Source organism: Vigna unguiculata, chromosome 1 (genome assembly GCF_004118075.2).
Source record: "Vigna unguiculata cultivar IT97K-499-35 chromosome 1, ASM411807v1, whole genome shotgun sequence".
In the NCBI taxonomy this organism is placed as follows: Eukaryota; Viridiplantae; Streptophyta; class Magnoliopsida; order Fabales; family Fabaceae; genus Vigna; species Vigna unguiculata.
The window spans coordinates 37,570,051-37,589,486 of record NC_040279.1 but is presented as its reverse complement, the minus strand read 5'-3'; the positions used below and the strand labels follow the sequence as shown (position 1 = coordinate 37,589,486).

The window sequence follows — 19,436 nt, the reverse complement described above, 5'->3', positions numbered from 1 at the left end:
AAATACTGATACATTTGTTACTAACACCAAACATTTTACTTTGTTAACACAGTTATTAATTATAAGCTAAAATTCGAGTTATAAATCATGACTCTAAATTCGCACCCTTTTTGTAAAAAAACATTTTCACTCCTATATTAATTAATATAAGTCGGCGTCAATAAAGCCTAATATTTTGGTCCACAAATGAAATTTTGACATAAGCAAGGTTTGGCAAAATCGCGTAGAACGTGTCAACTCGAATTTACTGAAACAGGTACACAAAATTTGTTGACGCAAGAAAAAGTTGGCTAGATACAAGACCCCTCCATTTTTCTCCATCTCAGACTCAGAATGCTGACCAAAACTAACTCTGTATTTGACTCGCTTTCTTCAAAAAACAGTATATTTTAAGGTCCACTTCTCCTATAAACGTGTCCAGAAGTCAAATAGTCAACGCTAAATCCCAGGTCAAACTTTATAAAACACAAAAAGCTAAGGAATAACAACTACTTTCATATCTATTTATCATTTAATAATTCATAGTTGCAGTACTATTTAGCAGCCCACTAAAAGGGTTTTGGTATAGAAAATTACTTCAATCCAAAAGTGCAGATCCTCCTAAATTAAACGACACATAACTTTGGTCTCAAAACTCTTTATATAATCCCCTAATTTCACTGCCATTCTTACTTAACCATATTTTCAACTCTTTCTATCTCCTTCTCTCACGCATAAAAGTATAACACAGAAGAAAGATCACAGAACAGTTACGTTATTTCTGATTTCCGAGATGGAGAGGAGTTTATCAGAAAACGGGTCATCGGGAACATATGGAAGCAGTGAAGAGGAGATGTCAATAACGAAAGGTCCATGGACAGAGGAAGAAGATTCAGTTCTCTTCGATTACATCACAGTTCACGGTGAAGGTCACTGGAACTCTGTCGCTCGCTACACAGGCATGCAAACATTCATGTCTTTTTACATATGAATCATTAATCAAATCAAAAACACGTCTTATAATCTTTGTCTCTCTCAACTTCAGGTCTCAAACGAACGGGCAAAAGCTGCAGACTAAGATGGTTGAACTACTTGCGTCCCAACGTTCGACGCGGGAACATAACGCTCCAAGAACAGCTCATGATTCTTGACCTCCATTCCCGATGGGGCAATAGGTACTATACATCATCATCATTATCACCATTTGTGTTTATTCTTGAACATGACACAGAACACGTTAAAGTGGTGTTGTGGTATTTGTTTAGGTGGTCGAAAATAGCGGAACATTTACCGGGAAGAACAGACAACGAGATTAAGAACTACTGGAGAACGAGAGTGGTAAAGCAGGCTAAGCAACTGAAATGTGACGTGAACAGCAAACAATTCAGAGACACGTTGCGTTTTGAGTGGATGCCACGTATGCTGGAGCGGATTCAGGCACAGGCCTCATCATCATCATCAGGCCAAGCCCAAACCGCTTTAATCTCCAACGTTAAAGCCCACAGCGACCCTTGTGGTGGAGCCACCGCCACCGCCACTGCCAGTAACGCGGGTTTGGTGTCAGAGGCTTCATCGGCGGTTGAAGTCCACGCCCCCTCTCTCTCTGACTCCGGCGCGTCTTATAGTTTAGTGGGTGGTGGAAGTTGGTGTTCTTATGGTGCAGAAGAAGGTTATAGCAGGGTATGGGAAGAGAGAAATTATGGGTACTCGGAGATAACAGGAAATGGTTTCGGTGGCGTTGATTTGTGGACGGAGGAGAATATTTGCTTCTTGCAGCAACAGCTCGCTGATGATTTCTGACGCATTAACACTTCCATTAAAGAACTTGCGAAGCTCCTCGTAATTCATCAACTGTAACAATCGTGAAACATGTTTTTTCAAGTTAAGTTATTCTAATTTTATTCTAATTGAAAATAAATAATAACAATTAGAATAAGTTTTAAAATAGATAATAACACATTGACTCCTTAAGTTGTTATTATTTATTTTAAAATTTCAAAAAGTTGGAACAATAGTGAGAGTGTGTACCATGAGAGATTTGAATGTATGTTTAATATATGGTTAAATATGTTTTTGGTATCTTAACTTTTTAGTGAATTTTGGAATTAGTTTATTTTTTAGTCTTTTGTTTTTTGAAATATATGGATTTAGTTGTTTTAATCCAATCTTGTTCAATTTATTTGACATTTCAAGTGTCTTTCATAATAACATTTGGCTTAACATTAAAATAAAAATATGTCAAACAAAATAAACAACTCAAATTCAATCCTGAAATGCGTACAAAATATCTAATAAACCTAACAAAGTTGGATTAAGATGACTAAATCCATGTATTTCGAAAGATGAATGACTAAATTAATTTAAAGTTTAAAATAGAGTAATTCTAAAATTCACTAAAAATTAAAGGACAAAAAACATATTTAACCCTTTAATATATAAGTCAACTCATGTATCAAAAACTTAACATTGCTTCTAATCCAAATTCTTATGACATTAAGTTTATGGTTTTTTTATATATATATTTTTGGTCCCATTCATCCTTACTTAATGTAAATCTTCTGACTTTTTGTTTAAATTCTTCACAGTCAATATCATTCAAAAAGATTAAGCCTACACAAGTAAAATCACAAAATTAGAAGGAAAAAACATAGATAAGCAAAGTGATTTAAATAATTATCCCCATCGATGCGAGGATTACAATGCGGTTAGTCAAAAACCCGCAACAAAGAGGTGAAGGATTTTTAAAAGTTCACAAAATATGAGTTGTTATAATTTTGAGCTTAAAAAGTTGGGTTGGGTTATTAGGGAAAGAAATGGAAAAATAATTTGGAAAGTAGGAGTAAATTGGAAGTTACGATTTTTCTATAATGTGTTATCTAGAAGAAGTGAAAGAGAAGGTGACATAGGTTTGTTTGACATTAAATGAATTAAGTTAAGAAATTGGATGAGTTTGTGGTTATTAGAGTTGAGGCACTCACGGCCGCAACCTTTGAAACAAAATTGTTAATTCTTCCTTTTTTTGAGTTGTTCACACTTAACTGCCCTTTCAACTTTCTTCGCTTTTCTTATATTCTTCTGTCCCATTCGTGGTCACAGCACAACTCAGCCAAAATCTACATTAACAACTTCAGTTCTTATCAATATTTTTTTTCTTTTAACTTATTAGCTTTTTATTGCATATCTTACCATCAGGCACAAATTTACGTTACACTCTGTGATGATATCTTATATATTGACTTAAAAACATAATTAGAAATGACAAAAATACTCATATTTATAGAGATTCGTAGATAAAATTTACGACGGATAATATCTTATATATATTTTTATAAAGGTGAAATAGTGTTTAAAATCTTACTATATCAGTTATAATCTACACATCACAATAAATGAAACACTAGTAGTGTTGTAAATATGACGGAGCTATGTGAATTATACCTGTAACCGATGTACAAAATAAGAGTGATGAATTTTTGTAATAAAGTACAGGATTTTTTATGTTACATATTGAACATATATAAAAAAGTGAGATATTATATTATTGTAAATTTAAAATAAAAATATTATGTTGATTCTTCCGATAACCAGCATGATAAGTTTAATTTTTTTTCTTTCTCCCCAACACTCTCGCGTTACACCACCCTGTTTGCATTGTCATCTATCCTCATTCTAGTAATTGTCATTTCTTTCTTACTCTGGTAGTCATCACTCGCATGACACTTATACTCTCGTTTTCATTTTCACATTTTAATGGCAAGTAAAAAATTCTTAAAAACAGTATAGTAATAGACAAAATTACAACCTACTTTAAAGTATGTTCTATTGTTCAACATCATAAGAAGAATGTAATTTAAATATTAAAGATTAAAGAGTTGTAAAAAAAAATATGTCCAATTTCGACTTACTTGAATTTAACTTATTTTTATTAATAAATCGTCAAGATTTATTATGAACATTAAAATAAAAATTATTAAATGAATGAAAATACACATTTTAATGTAAGTATAAAAATTTGTTTTATAATTGAACAGAATAAATACGTAATATAAAAAAAATACTAAAATAATAAATTATAATACGAATAAATAGAATTAAATAATAATGAGAAAAAAAAGTAATGAAAAAGGAAAGAACTAATATGATCTAGAAAAAGGAAAACATTTACCATTTCTTAAGGAGGAATTAATAAGCTAGGTTCCTTTTGTCGTGTTCAAAACATCTGCTTATGTTTCTAATATAAAGACCTTTAATCACTAATAGAGTCGTTGTTTGTAATAATAGTATCACATTTTACATTGAAAATTTAGATGTGTGATGATTACCATCATATCACAAATACCGTGAATTATAAATGGACTTCAGTGGTGTCAAATTTCTCATAGTTCTACCACTTCAATTGACACTTTCAATTGTAAACAAAGAAATCCTTAACTTGAACTTCTAAAAGAATATAAAAATACTCCAAACCAAAAAAAAAAGGAGAAAAAAAGCTACCCAGTCTTTACTAATCCCAAGTCAAGTCATGAGTCATGATATCAACATTGAAACTGAGATTGAGAGGAAGAGAGAAGATGGGTATCTAAGTGGGCCTTGAAGAGATCAAGTCGTGAATCCCCAAGGCGTAAAGAATATGTTGCTTCCTTGTACTGGGCCCATGTGAAGCCCTTATACACACTTTCATTTTCTGGTGGCGACACCATCTCCGGTAGAGGAGCAATCCACCAATCAAGTGGCGGCGCTGCAAAGTACATCATTGACATCCTTGCCTCCAATGTGTTCGTCAATGCCCTGTGCCTCACGCTCATGAACTTTCCATTTGTCATAACCTTTACACAAAATTTATCACTCTATGTTAAGCACATCAATGCATGACCATCTATGTGTATGATTCTTAGTTGTTGTAATTTACGTCAGAATTGTAATTTATTTTATAATTATAGTTTAATTAATCAGATAATATCCACCGATATTTATTATTATTTTAATATGTTAATTTGATATTTATTTTTAAAATATTTTAAAAAATGTCGATTAAGTTCTAACTTTTAAAAAGCGATATCTTATAAAATATTTTTCATAATAAAATTAATAACACCGTATTAATATTTAAAATAATTTATAAAATTAATTAATGATATTTATATCTTTCTATCCTCAAAATGGATATGAATAGTAAAAGTGAGAAAGGAAAGAACCTGCAAGACATCGCCAACCATGACAAAGAAATTAGTGGGATCAGGAGGGACAGGAAGCCATAGTCCGTCACGGGTGTAAATTTGAAGGCCACCCACATCGTTGGAGCGCATGATGGTCAACATCTGAGGGTCAGAATGCGCCCCAAAACCAATGCTATTCTTCTTACCCTTCCGCTTCACCTTCATTGGAGGGTAGTGATTCATCCTTAGAACAGAATCACTATCATAATCTCTGATGAGACGGCTAAGACCAAACTTGTCTCCGACCCCTAATCCCTCAACCACCAGATCTAGAATCTCGCACGTTACTTCTTTTACCACTTCCACGTATTCCTTCACCACCGTACTACCAAAAACAAAACACAGTAACATGGTTACCAATAACAAATTATAACAACAACGTCTAATTTGGAAACCCACCCAACGTCTATGTTTTAATATATTGCTCAGAAAAAAAAAATGTCTTTGTTTGGGTTTGTCAGTTACTAACTTGTTAGTTAGTGATATAAGATTTGGTCTATTCTGGGGAAACCAAAGGACAACATAGTCACGCTCGCAGGATTGTACGAAGAGAAACCGATGCAACTTATGCAACCACGAATAACTTGAATTTGTTGTTGTCCTCTCTAACGAAGGTTCATGAACTCTGAAAGAGTAACATGGTTGTCGTACAATTAACTTTTCTTTCATGTGATGGGCCATTGGGCCCAACCTCATATCACAGTTAGCCCCATTCAATCACAATCACAATCACATTCATTCTCAATTTTTATTTGTCTACTGCGAGTTAACTATCTAACATGTTCCACTAATTACATAGATGGTGCACAAATTGTTGCTTGTATCTTAAATTGGTCTATATTCGTTAATATAACGCATTATCTGTTAGTTAGTAATATAACAAATATGTAGACATAAAGGGGATGATTGTTTCCACTATATTAGCAAGTGCTCATAAATATTATTTAATGGTCCATTTATGAAACTAAAATGCTAATATAATTTTATAAGGTATGTGTTCAGCACATATACTGTATCACTTTTGTATTACTTTAAAACCAATAAAATACGATATTTAAACCTTTAAATACAGTCATTTCTTAATTTTAAACAAGTAAATCTTCCTACTTTCCACTGGTTTGGACTTGTTGAAGTATAAAAGAGAGCAGATAAAAGGTTATGCATGTAACTATTATTCATTGTATACCGGATTGATATACGCTAGTTTTTAATGATAAATTTATACATCTAATTTACAATTTTACGATTTAAAATTATATAAACATATATTTAATTCTTCTAAAGAAAATAAATTTTAAAAATCAAATTGTAATATTATTTTTATAAAAATTTCAATTATTTTACTTGTTATAATATATATATATATATATATATATATATATATATATAAACATACCTACTTAATTTAACTATTTAAAATTCAGACTTAAAAAGTAAATTAAAAATATATTAATAAATGACTAAATTAAATATTTAATTTTTACTTTCGTTTCATTTATATAAATTATATCTCTCCAATTTTCACTTCCCTTCCTTCCTTCCTCCCATCCATCCAAACAAATCTAAGATCGAAGATAAGATAATTGGGTTGACTCGTCCTAATTAAATCGAAGAAAAAAAAAGTATGAAGCTACAGAATTTTTAAATTAAGAAAACTATTCCCTTTAACCTGCCGTTGGTTCGATCAAAATTACATTTTTAAAATTTACTTATAAATAAATTAAGTTGAGTTGATTTAACATAAGTTTTAGATGTTTACCTTATTCAACATAAAAAAAAAAAACTTATTCAACATAAAAAGAAAAAAATAAAGCTAAAGCTTATATTTCACTTAAGTAATATTTAAAGAATATGTTTAATAATATTTGTCTTTATATTATAAAAAGAGTTCAATTTCTTTATTTACTATTTAATTATTATGATTTCTACAATTTAAAAAAAATATTGTAATCATTTTCTTTAAATTAACATAATGATGACAATATTTAATGATGACAATATTTATTTATATAATCGTTTTTCTTTTATCGTTTTTATTATCAAAGAGCAAAATAGAAAAAATGAGGATAAATTTAACAAATAAAATTACATTAACTACTTTTAAACCATATAAAGGAAACAAGTAGAAATGAGCTAATATTTTATTACTACAATTATAAAGATAAAAATACTATTAAATTAAAAAAAATATGACCAAAAAAAGAGTCTTATATTACAGTTGGAAAAATCCATGACATCTTTTTATTATGTTTTCATATAACTTTGTTATATTATAACATATTATATATATATATATATATATATATATATTATTTTATGTGATTTTATTTGTTATTATGTATTTTATTAAAATTATATCTACATTTAAAATGTGAGTAATTAGTTTCAATCAGAATTTCTTTAAACTAATAGTTAAGTGTTTTTTGTTTTCTTTGTAAAATTTATATTTTAGAGATAAAATAAATTTAGACCCAAAAAATCTCCTTTTTCTATATAGTGTAATACGTCAAAGAGCAATAGTTGAAAAATTAAGAAACAAAGAAAGAAGGACTGTACAAATTAATAAATTACAACGTTCACCCACTTTCTTAATCTATGTTCTTTCACGCATAATTAATAAATTACTTCTGTACAATTTTTTATCTCAAAAAATTAAATAAAAATTAGGGTAACGATAAAACATTTGTTTTTCTTTTTACTGAACTCTTCGCTCTTTTTATTCTTTAACTTGTTTTCTATATTCAGTTTAATTTACTCGTTTTAAGCCTTTAATATTTTATTTTATGTTGGATTAAAAAAAGATGAAATTGGTTAATTTATAAACAAAAATGCCAACATTAGGATTTTTGTATAGAGATTCATAAAGAGAAAAACATAGAAAAGATGAAGTTAAGTTTGTATTGTGGAAGTTTCAAGTCAGAGAGTGTGCATGAAAATATAATATTTTTTTGGGTTAGTTAATGTCGTTTTGTGAAAGAAAGTGTAGAAGAGGCAAATGAAATGATAGTGAAGAGGGAGGAACCTGAACTTGGTGGAGTCGTTAGCGATGGTTTTGGATATCTGAGCGATGGAGAGAGGGTTAGCACGAAGCAGAAGATACTCCAGGTCACCCATATCTCCATTGGGCCCAATATTGGTGAAGCCGTAACCGAATGGGCTCGCGGGCCCAGCCCGACGCTTCTCGTGACTGGATTTTGAGAAAAACTCTGCACCTTCCTCTTCCAATCTGGCAATAACCTCCTTCGGCACATTGTGGTTAACCACTCTGAAGAAACCGTATTCCTCGCAGGCTTTCACCACAGTTTGCGATAACTGTGACCTTTCCATGGATAGGTCAATGGTTGGGATTCTCATTGCCTTTGTATTATTGGAACTTATCTTGCTGAATGTTGGAGAAGCCACAACCATTGCTGTCACGGTATGTATATAAGAGAAAATATCTGTTTTGATTTGATCGATGCACCACAGCTACCTATGGCGGAGGGTATAGACTATAGACTAGGTCTTGCTTACACAAAACTGCTATTAGATGTATATATATAGATAATCGAAGGAAGTTTAATTAAACTAATTGTAATTTGAAAAATCAAATTTAGTGTACGGAGAACATTTAGGTCAATAAACCAACCTTGTTGAAACAGTTAGGGATGATTCTCCATTTTCATCTCTAATCGGCGAAGGAAGAACGACGGCAAAATGCGAGACGCAAAGCAGAACTGTTAAAAAGTTTGTTGCGTCAACATTTATATACATACTATAATTAATGCAAGGAATTTCATTACTTAATATCGCATAATTGAGATTATATGTAGCTATTGATTTTATTTATCTTTTATTTGTTGTACGTATGTGTATAAGATTTTCAAAGTGAATCGGAATAATAAAAGCTGTTTCACTTTTTATGGGAACAATAAAACATTTTCCTTTTTTATATTTTTCTACACTTTTGGTTCATCACTGCCACTGCATTCGTAGCGGTGGATGATGCTTTGGGACAGCCTTTGTTGTCTAAATCTTGAAACATGAGAAAAATGAGAGAAAAGTATGTACATGATAGGTGATTTGACAGATGAGAAAAGAAAAATAAAAAGGTATTGGTATTTGTAATTTGTGAATGTTATGTTAAATATTAAAATTATTATATTTATTTATACATTTCTTTTATGAGATGTTGTATTTATTATTTTTAAATTTGTTTTTTCTCTTATTTGTGTCACTGTCCACCAAAATGGAAAGGACGTTGATAATTTTTGAAGAATGAGTTATTGAACTGGTTGGGAGCGAAACAAAAAAATAATAGAGGGCGTGAACTGGAAACATTGAATACGAACCATTGCCTTCGCTTCCATCGTCCTCATCAAACACACATAAAAAAAAAGTTTGCAGATTTTGAGGACCTTTTTTAGATTTAAACATTCACTGAAAAAGAAAAAAAAAATGAAGGACCCATATTTTAGGTTTACTTTTTGTAGTATGCAGGACCCATATGTTGATGGCGGCCAACGCATTCTTTTTCTTCAAAATAAACTAAATGAAAATATTCTCACTTTAATTTTTAATTTAGAGGGTCAACGATTTTTTTTCAAAATATATCATCAATTAAAAAAATCTTCAAATAAATTCATCCTTACTTTAATTATTAATCTAAATCTCTTTATGGTTTTCGTTAAGAAATTCTCATCCCAGACGATAAAAAAATATTAAAATTTAGTTGACTAAAGAGTATTGGATAAGATTTATTAAGATAATTCTTTTTTAAAAAATAATCTATAAAAAATTAGGCCAGCAACATACGGCGAACAAGAAAAAAAATTAAAATATAGGATAAGTGTCTTTGGTGTCATAAAATAATATAGAAATAAAATATTTTTTTTCATATATACTAATGAAAAGAAAATGATAAAAGAGTAGCACGTGAAAGATAATAAACTTATTTAGCATATCTTAAATAGGATAAAAAGATAGTTTATTTTTCTCAAAATATATTCATTTAAAAAATATTTGAATAAACTCTTTTTTACTTTAATTTCTAAACTAGACACTTATACTATTTATAGGTTGAAAATTCGATATTTGAGTTAAATTTTTATCAATGAACAATACCTAGTTTTCTTCCTTCTCTTTTTCCTAATTTCAAATATATATATATATATATATATATATATATATATATATATATAAAATTAAAAAATTTATGCCAGAATACAGTAATCAGATATAATTTGAGAACCAGAGTGAAAATATATTTATTTAGGATAATTTTTTTAAAATAAGTATATCTTAGGGAGATCCTAAAAAGAAATAAAATCCACCTCGTACAAGTTGAGGGAAAATATTGTATACATCTATCAGTTTTTATTTCACTTTATTATCTTTTAAATAACCCAGGTCAACTTTTTAGAAGTTTTGCTCTATTATAAGCAATTACAATTTTATAATTTTTTTAGTAATACTTTCTCTTATTTTTCTTAGTAAACTCACTTCCCTGAAAAAATAACCAATGGTAAAATTTTAAAAACTCTTGTTAGAAGATCCTCTCCATTACAGTTTCTTATAAGATACAACTAGTATTTATTAAACCACGGATTATGTACTCTACACAGATATTATAATTTTCCAAGATTAAATTAAGTACAATGTGTGTGGACAATCTTCCTTTAATATCTCAACGTCGTCATTAAAGTTTTCTGAATATTTTTCAAATCAATCAATCCTCTTACTTAAAACTTCCTCAAAGTATTATCTTGCATGTTATCCAAAAGTGGTATGCATGACAATTTAAATTATTTACAACCCTTTGATCTTCGTGAATATCTATAGAATTTTTTTTTTCTTAAAACAAGTCAAAAGAAAAGGTGAAATAATTTTTCATTTATTGAAGTTTTAAGTTAACTTGTAATTTAATTTTACAAAAGCTCCATTATATGTGGAAATAATTCGGTACCAACAAAATAAACGCATTTTTTTAAAGTGATAGATGAAAATACGAATGCTTAAAGACGAGACTCGTCTCTTTTAAAGTTAAGAGAGAGAAATATTCCTACTTAAATATATATATATATATATATATATATATATATATATATATATATATATATATATATATATATATATATATATATATATATATATATATATATATATCAACGTTATTATTCTATATTTATTCAATTAGTGAAAAACTACCAAGTTTGTGTCCATATTTTAATGAATAAAAGTTAGTTATTAAATATTTAACTAAAATATTAATGAGACTTTTTTTAAAAGTTAAGAGAGAAAAATATTTCTACTTAATTGTTTATATATATGTCAACGTTATTATTCTATATTTATTCAATTAGTGAAAAACTATGAAGTTTGTGTTCATATTTTAATGAATAAAAGTTAGTTATTAAATATTTAACTAAAATATTTATGAGACATTTTTTTTAATAATAGATTTAAAATGAGTTAAGTTTTAACATGAAAGGTAAAATGATAATGTGGATTTTGCTCGGCAAATTATGAGTTGCTGTGTGACACTTTTTTAATTAAAAAAAATTAAAAGTTAAAAAAATATTTCAAATTGATATATAATACAATTATTGACATATGATTTTTTTAAATAATAAAAAATTGAAAATTATATAAAATATTATATAATATGTATGGAAATGGTATTAATGTGAATTTATTGGCATAAACCAAATTAAACTTCTTTAAATAATTAAAGAACTAAATTGAATAAAAAATAATAAAAAGATCAAAATAAATCATACTAATAAATTAGAAGACAAAAATATTACTTAAGTCAATAATTAAATGTAGAGTTAAACAATATTTTATTTTCTCAGAATTTGTGATGAATAGATAACAACCTTTTTATTTTTTATAATTTCATGAAATAAGTACGACTAAATATATATTAATGAAATTGGTGTATTTTTGTTTGAGAAAATAGAAAAACCCAGTCATGACAAGGAAACCAATACGACGTCGCTAAGATGTCATTCTAAAATTTTAATATGACACTGAAGAAAGTGAGAGGGAAAACTGAAACAGGAAGAACAACCCTGTTTAATTCCCCAAATTCCAACCTTGATCCTGAAACCCTAACTAGTCCCTAACTGTGTGTATAATTGTGAATTATGGATGCCAAAGATATCCTGGGATTGCCAAAAAACTCATTCCCCTCTCTTGAGAAGAAGTCTCGACCTCCCAAAGAGTCTCAACGAAAACCTGATGGCATTTCGCGCGAGGTACCTATTTCAACAATAACATGTATTCAAAATTTTGTGTATGGTCACTGCATTCAATTCAATTGAATTTTATTTGTAGGTGTATGCGCTTACAGGTGGGTTGGCCCCTCTTATGCCTGCTATTGAAGCTTCTCAATTGAAGAAAAAGCCTCCTCCTCTCGAAAAGGTTGCTTCTTCGTTTTTTCTTTTAGTTTTGTTTTGACAATGCTCAATTAGTTCAGTGATTTAGTTTATTGAGTATTTTCACCTTTTCTATGTTTCTTCAGATCACTTGGCAGTGGCTTCCTTTCACCAGTTCTGCTCGTAAAGATAATCTGCAACTTTACCACTGGGTCAGAAATAGTCTCAGTATAATTTTTTATATATTATGTGGGTTAAAATATTAAATTATTTCCTGTAGTTGTTACCATTTTAAGTTTTAGTTACTCAATGACACACATGCGTTGAATCTTTTTGATGGTATTTTACTGTTACCAAAATTCGTTCTGTCGTGGTAATAAACTGCTGCAAAAAGTTGTCTAGGAACTAGGCTTCCAGTTATCTTGTATAGAATTAACACATAAAATTGAGACAAGTACAAGGGTTAAACAAGAAACTTAACCATATTCTTGATTTTGAGCATACGAGTAATTGTAATTTGTCTAATAAATCAGGTTCGAGTTGTCAATGGTGTTCCTCCTACGGGTGACTATTCTTTTGCCAAGTATAATAAGGTAAATGCTTTGCCTGCTTTATTTTTGAATTTGGTTTTGGCCAATACCTCTTTGTATGATTGAATGTTAGTTTACATGCTTTGGTACAGGCAGTTGATGTGATCAAATACACAGATGAGGAGTATGACAAGTATTTGACAAATCCTGTGGGTAACATGTCTAAATGTATATTATTATGTAAATTTATGAATGAATTACTCAAACTATAATGTTTACCCCATACGTATTTTAGTCGGTGTATCAAGTTGTGATAGTGGGGTCTCCATTTAAATTAATTTGTGTTAACACCATGGTAGTTAGTATCACACAGGACGTGCTACAATACTACCACTTTGATATGATTTAGAAGTCTGGTGATGCAAATTGGTTTATGGGTTACATTGTACCTTGGTGATGCACTTTGTATCCCAATTCAACTACCTTGGTTAACACGATTAAGCGTTACATTGCTTTTTACTTATGTTGGTATTTATAAATCACAGTATGGGAAGTTCTTTTCCTAGAAGAGAAGGATATCATGTTATTTCTGTGTGGTTTCTTCAGTCATTAGTTTAACGAAAATTTGTCTGAAAATATAGATGGATTGATAGACAACTTTTAATGATGAGATAAGCAAACATCCCTAGGACGTGGAGGGATTTTATGGTTGGAGAAACATAAAAGAAAATCAGCAATAAAATACATTTAGTCTGGTTTGTTATGTTTTCTGTTTTAGCTTGTGGGACCACCAATAGTGGGTGGTAGGGGAGGAGTGAGATGCATGTATTCATGGATGTCTTTCTGTTATTACTATGAGCTTCTAGCTTGGGCAAGGATGGGTTTTCTAGTGTGCCACTAACGCTGTTTGGGGGTCATAGTTCTCTTATTTCTCCCTATTCAATTATGCAACTACACATCTCTGTTCCCTGGTTTCCATTTCACATCCTTGAGTCTCAAGTTTAGTGTGAAGTTGGATTAGTGTTTTTTTTTTTCTATGAAACAACATTAGGATTCTATTAATTTGATCATCAGAATTTAGAACCATACTTAACACTGCTTAATTTGGTTTTGGCCAAATTTCTTGTTTACCGTTGCTGAGGGGTGTCTCTTGAGAGAAATACCTTTTGGTTTGATGTGACAAAATTTGTTTGACCCTTGGTCTTGCCTGAGCTTATCTGTACATTAATGTAAGAGAATTTAGGAAGATTTATTCCCTTCCACATTGATAGGATACCTAATGTTGTTCGTGATGGAGTTGGTGGTTTTTGTAGAATGATATAGTAAAATGTTGGATACTCTTTAAAGCCTTTGAATAAGATAATGCTAGAGGTCAGAATTTGAATTATTGTTATCCTTAGGTTTTTCCAATCAAAAGAATCTATCTTTTGAATTGGATAGCTAACTATGTGGATGGGTATGTGAGTTCATACTTTTTTTTTTCCTTACACTGTGTATCACGATGATTAGTTCCCAAATACAGAAAATGATTATTGGTATAACTATAAACACAGGGACATATTTGTGATCAATTTGGAATGATCTGTATCTGCGAGCCTAGTTTAACTTCACATATGCTTTGTTTGTACACACTAAATTGTGCTTTTCATCTGTAACATTTCTTACCCTTAACTGCAACTATGCTGTGTGCTTTTCATAATTGAAAGTCAACTCGTGTAATATTGAATCCTAATTATATTTTAGATCAATCTTTATCATGTCTTAAGTGCATTGCTCTATTCGATTGTACTTTACATATGTAGATGTGGACCAAAGAGGAGACTGATCAACTATTTGACTTGTGCGAGAGATTTGATCTCCGATTTGTTGTAATAGCCGATAGGTTTCCATCATCTCGAACTGTAGAGGAATTAAAGGATAGATATTATAGTGGTATGTATTTGTTCAACCAATTATTATATGCTGCATGTTTCTTTTTATTATACTTTATTTTGATTTTATGGTAATATGTTTCACATGACCTTTTATCTCATGCCCTGTGATGTAGTTTCGCGGGCTATATTGGTTGCTAGAGCTCCATCTTCTGGGGATGTTGCAGCACATCCTCTTGTTAAGGTGCAGTTTAAAAACTTTAATCTGCTTTTGAACACTGGACCTGATCATAGTGATAACTTGTCCTTCCCCATTGTAGGAACTGTATAATGTTTCACAAGAAATGGAGCGAAAGCGAGCACTGTCCATGGTCCTCTCTCAAACAAGGCAACAAGAACGCAGAGATGAAGAGGTTTTGAACTGTTGTTTAGATTATAGTCATTAGTTTCTGCAATATGTGTACCTTCAAAGAAAATAAGGTATAATACCTACTTCTGTTCTTTTATGCAGGTTCTTGTTGAAGCAAAAAGGATAGCTGAATCTCGCATTCCACCCAAGGTAATTTCTTTTAAAGAATGCTTTTCTATAATGCCATTAATTACTTGTGGAGGGGGGAATTATTATAAGGAATCAATTTCAAATGTTTTAATTCTGATTTCTTGATTGTTTGTGATACGACCTTTGACTAATATGGAATGTTCTTATTTAATTGAGTTTCATAGAAAAATTTTCTGCTGTTTATCATTTCATTTGCGCCAGGAGGTAACTAGAGCTGTGTACTCATAACCTTATTAGTTTTCAATTTTACTGACAGTAATATACTTGTTGAAAGGCTGTCATTGAATTGCTTGTTCACAGTTCACAATAACCAATTTGGGACAGCAGCATTCATGGAATTTATAAAACGATTTCACTTTAAGATGCACAAGCACCTGTTTGTGTATGTCATTATGAATCAATCTAGTTACTAGCTCCAGCTGAGAGTATCAATTGTGCACCAAGCTCCACCCCTGGCTGTGAGCCAATTCATTTATAGGGACTTTCTTTTTGTGCCTGAGCTAACTATTTATGTATATGGATTTTTCTTTTTGTTGCAATTAATGAAATGAGACTTAAAAAACAATTACCAACATTGCCCTATATTGAACCATGTACTGAAGGATGCCTTTTGTGGATACGGGCTGTCCCCACTGTCACACAAATGTGTGTAGGATAGACTTCACTCTTTGTTTACTCATGGAATACTCTAGAAATTTTGGAGCTTTGCATGTATTCAGATGACACGTGTTTTATCTTGTGTTGTAGGTTGCTGAAGAGTCTCACTTGGCTGCTCCTAATGCTGGTGCAGAAGCTACAGAGAGGGCTGTCCCTGGTGAAACTGTATCTCCATCGAATGTGCAACTTCCACCAATGGTTGCGCCTCCTACTTTATCAGATAATGCATCTACTCTAGCTTCTCTTCGCATGGTAAGTTATATAGAAGGATCTCAGTGATGCAGCCTGTGCCTTCTCTTCATTGACACTTCTGTTCTAAACACCTCCCATTTCCCAAAGCTCATTCTCTTCATGCTCACCAGGAATGTTACTATTCAATATTTAAAAACTTTGATCTTGCACTAATCACACTATTTCAAATGACTTTTTTTAGATGCTACTTTCACAAATTTTTAATCCTACTACATTAAACATAGTCTAATGACGAGGAATGTTTCAGCTACGTGTATATTTGAGAACATATGCACTTGAACAAATGGTGCAAGCTGCAAACTCATCTGCTGGACTTCGGACTATCAAACGGGTTGAGCAAACCTTGCAAGACCTTGGGGTTTGTCTTTACTCACTTGAACTTTTAATATAGTTAAGATATTTCATATGTTTGTCCGTGGTATTCATATGGTATTCACTGATATGTAATTGTAACAATATATAAAGGAAACGTTAGACACCTGTTAAGGATTAAAAAATGAACATTATTTAATGAAAAATAAACGCTTTTAAGTTTCCTTTGTATTAATTGTTGTACTTTCCGTTAAATACTTTGCACTTGTTTATTACTTAACAAATATCTTTTGAGTACTAATTAGTACTTCCTTTGTTTTTCTATAGGGACCTATCATAATTGTTTGACTTAGTTGAATGGTTAACTTGTTAGAACAGGTTACATATATGTGTAGGTTGATCATTACTTTTCATACATCTTTGATGTAGGGGTTCCTATAAATGAATGAATTAGCCGAGAAATTAAATAATCTCTCTTAAGCACTTTTTCCATATTTTCTGTCTCAAGGGAACCTTTTAGTATGCTTAAGGCCCCTTCCAAACTATTTTACTGAACTAACTTTTTTTTTTCAAAAGTTGCCCTTAATTACTAGACAGTTTTTTCTAGTCAATAAATAATAAATGCAGTAAATTAATTTCTTGGACTCATCACGAAAGGGTAATCACGAGTCAGAGCTGCCTCTTTCATTCCCTTTACCTCTTTATAGGATGCAAATAGTCATTACTTAAGTGAAAATACATTAGTTAATTGGGTAGAAAGAGATTAAGAGAATGCGATCCCAATAATTTAAGGGTAATTCTGGAAAAATAATACACATTGTTGACAAATTTAATGACTAACTAAAATTTCTTAATTACTGTGAAGTGATCCGTGCACAGGGCACACACATGTGCACTTCCTTTTTAATTAGTTCTACTATGATTGCAGGTCAACTTGAAACCAAGAGTTCCAACAAAAGCTGTTTGTGCGGAGCACCTTGAGTTAAGAAAAGAAATACTAACTTGGCTTAATCTCCAGAAACAGGTATTCTTGCTACTGTGGTTTTGGGGATTACGCTGTTTAGAATGTCCATATGCCTTTCTTAGCTTTATTTTTCTCAAGGAGTAGCAAAATCAATATTGGCTTGCTTTCCGCCAATTTCTTTTATTTAACTACTTGCTAAAATATTTGTTTCAGGTTCAATATAAAGAGGCTGAAGGTTCCTCTTTTCGTGATGGGTCATATGGTGAAACACCTGGCACACCTAAGGTTAGAAATCTGGCTTTTATTTTTCTATTTACCCTTCTATTGCTTTCGTTGTTTTTATCCTATTTCGTTTCCCTAACCATGAATCTGTGATTTGGAAACTACTGACAGCATTTACATCGTGCTGGGGATCAGGATCGGACATTCATTCCAGATGCAATGAATTTTGGAGGTAATAGATTTTGTCTGCACCTGCTCTACCTAATTTCCTGTAATTGATGAGTTTTTTGTTTATTTATTATTAACCGTGTTTATAAATATGGCTTCAGTGGAAAGGGTTGGCAAAAAGGACCAAAAGCGTAAGGTACACTACAAAGTTTGTCTAAATATTTTCTTCACTGCTTGATTCCCGCTTACATGTGGACTATTTTCGTAGTGCATTATTATTGATCTGTTCAAATTATAATTTTTGCAGGCACCTGGAGCTCCATCGGCTCATAAAAGACCTAGAAAACTAAAGGCTACAGATCTCTAGTTCCTCTGGTGAGAGCTTATATTTTTCAGAGATGATTCACACTGGTAGTTTGTATCGTTCTTTTATAATTTAGCATTCATCCTTACCATTTGTGTGCTTTTGTAATATAATATTTTTGCTTCTTCAGCATCCTTATGGTACTTGTTTCTTCAATTTTCTGTTCTATTGTTAACTAGCACAACAAGGCTTGTTGAGGCATTGTATTTATTGAAAAGTGTTTTGCATGTTATTCCCCAGGTGGCAACCGAGAAAAAAAAAAAGGTGTTTCAATTCCAAGAATTTTTTCAATCAAAATTATGAATGTGGCAACTGGCTTTGAACTCAACACCTGGAAATTCTGATTGTGGTATATTTAGTCCAACTGCAGTTCTGTTTACTTCGGCCTGCAATTTTAGACTATGCCACTCTTGGTCTTCAATGTAAAGAGAAACTTGAGATCCCTGCGATGAATGAATCTCCCATCTTTAGCATGTCCTGAGAAGCTGGACTTTATTTCTCACGCTGATAATGCTTTGTAGGGATACCACATACCAGGTACAAAAATGGCTTCTAATTTGGATATGCATGTATATAAGTTTAGAAATGGAAATTCCGGATGTCTCTGAAGGCTTATGAATGCTGAAATTGGGAGCAATTGGAACGACTACATCGGTTCATGTATGTTTCTAATCGTTTGCACACTTGCACATCCAATGAAAAAAATGTTGTGATAATTCAAACTATATGAAAATAATTTAATTTAAATTTGCTGTTGTCTTGGAAAATTCATGGAATAGCATAGGAACTAAGGCCAGGTGTAGCCGATTGATGAACTTTTCTCTTTCCCTTGTTTGGAATGATTTTGTTTGTTCTATATTCTTGACTCCTTTTCTCCGCAGACAACCCTTATCGAAGCTACCGAAATATGAAAAGAAAATATAAAATGAGAATACAAGTGACGAGCAATAATTAAGGTATTTCTTGAAAACACGCAAACAAATA

The 19,436-nt window shown here is 31.1% G+C and overlaps 3 protein-coding genes across 4 annotated transcripts; 2 read left to right on the top strand and 1 right to left on the bottom strand.

The window, feature by feature from the left end:
• The first annotated feature begins 606 nt into the window (after positions 1–606).
• On the top strand, positions 607–2,070 carry LOC114178159 (transcription factor MYB108-like). Its single transcript, XM_028063910.1, has 3 exons — positions 607–938; positions 1,025–1,154; positions 1,245–2,070. Exons 1-3 carry the CDS (start codon positions 773–775, stop codon positions 1,777–1,779), a joined length of 831 nt encoding a protein of 276 aa, XP_027919711.1. The 5' UTR covers positions 607–772; the 3' UTR covers positions 1,780–2,070.
• Positions 2,071–4,370: 2,300 nt separating this feature from the next.
• On the bottom strand, positions 4,371–8,740 carry LOC114178153 (gibberellin 2-beta-dioxygenase 2-like). The gene is made up of 3 exons (XM_028063898.1): positions 8,218–8,740; positions 5,175–5,520; positions 4,371–4,805 (listed from the first exon to the last, which is right to left on the bottom strand). Exons 1-3 carry the CDS (start codon positions 8,601–8,603, stop codon positions 4,515–4,517), a joined length of 1,023 nt encoding a protein of 340 aa, XP_027919699.1. The 5' UTR covers positions 8,604–8,740; the 3' UTR covers positions 4,371–4,514.
• Positions 8,741–12,174: 3,434 nt separating this feature from the next.
• LOC114182731 (SWR1-complex protein 4) lies at positions 12,175–19,219 on the top strand. 2 transcript variants are annotated; one of them, XM_028069667.1, is made up of 17 exons: positions 12,175–12,433; positions 12,513–12,599; positions 12,700–12,765; positions 13,087–13,146; positions 13,236–13,292; positions 14,886–15,015; positions 15,131–15,198; positions 15,275–15,367; positions 15,466–15,513; positions 16,261–16,422; positions 16,670–16,780; positions 17,663–17,758; positions 17,912–17,983; positions 18,092–18,152; positions 18,250–18,284; positions 18,396–18,463; positions 18,693–19,219. In XM_028069667.1, exons 1-16 carry the CDS (start codon positions 12,323–12,325, stop codon positions 18,453–18,455), a joined length of 1,317 nt encoding a protein of 438 aa, XP_027925468.1. In that variant the 5' UTR covers positions 12,175–12,322; the 3' UTR covers positions 18,456–18,463; positions 18,693–19,219. The 2 variants fall into 2 exon arrangements, with proteins under 2 accessions (XP_027925468.1, XP_027925475.1); XM_028069674.1 differs by having other exon boundaries at positions 18,396–18,499.
• The last annotated feature ends 217 nt before the right edge of the window (positions 19,220–19,436 follow it).

Bases quoted from the DNA above. Each gene is read 5' to 3' on its own strand.
- LOC114178153 (XM_028063898.1), bottom strand. From the start codon at position 8,603: ATGGTTGTGGCTTCTCCAACATTCAGCAAGATAAGTTCCAATAATACA. The intron at 5,521-8,217 runs GTTCCTCCCTCT...TGTTTTTGGTAG, and splicing joins AACGACTCCACCAAGTTCAG to TACGGTGGTGAAGGAATACG. The intron at 4,806-5,174 runs GTTCTTTCCTTT...TTTTGTGTAAAG, and splicing joins TGGTTGGCGATGTCTTGCAG to GTTATGACAAATGGAAAGTT.
- LOC114182731 (XM_028069667.1), top strand. From the start codon at position 12,323: ATGGATGCCAAAGATATCCTGGGATTGCCAAAAAACTCATTCCCCTCT. The intron at 12,434-12,512 runs GTACCTATTTCA...TTTTATTTGTAG, and splicing joins CTGATGGCATTTCGCGCGAG to GTGTATGCGCTTACAGGTGG. The intron at 18,285-18,395 runs GTACACTACAAA...TAATTTTTGCAG, and splicing joins AAAAGGACCAAAAGCGTAAG to GCACCTGGAGCTCCATCGGC.
- LOC114178159 (XM_028063910.1), top strand. From the start codon at position 773: ATGGAGAGGAGTTTATCAGAAAACGGGTCATCGGGAACATATGGAAGC. The intron at 939-1,024 runs GCATGCAAACAT...TCTCAACTTCAG, and splicing joins CTCTGTCGCTCGCTACACAG to GTCTCAAACGAACGGGCAAA. The intron at 1,155-1,244 runs GTACTATACATC...GTATTTGTTTAG, and splicing joins CATTCCCGATGGGGCAATAG to GTGGTCGAAAATAGCGGAAC.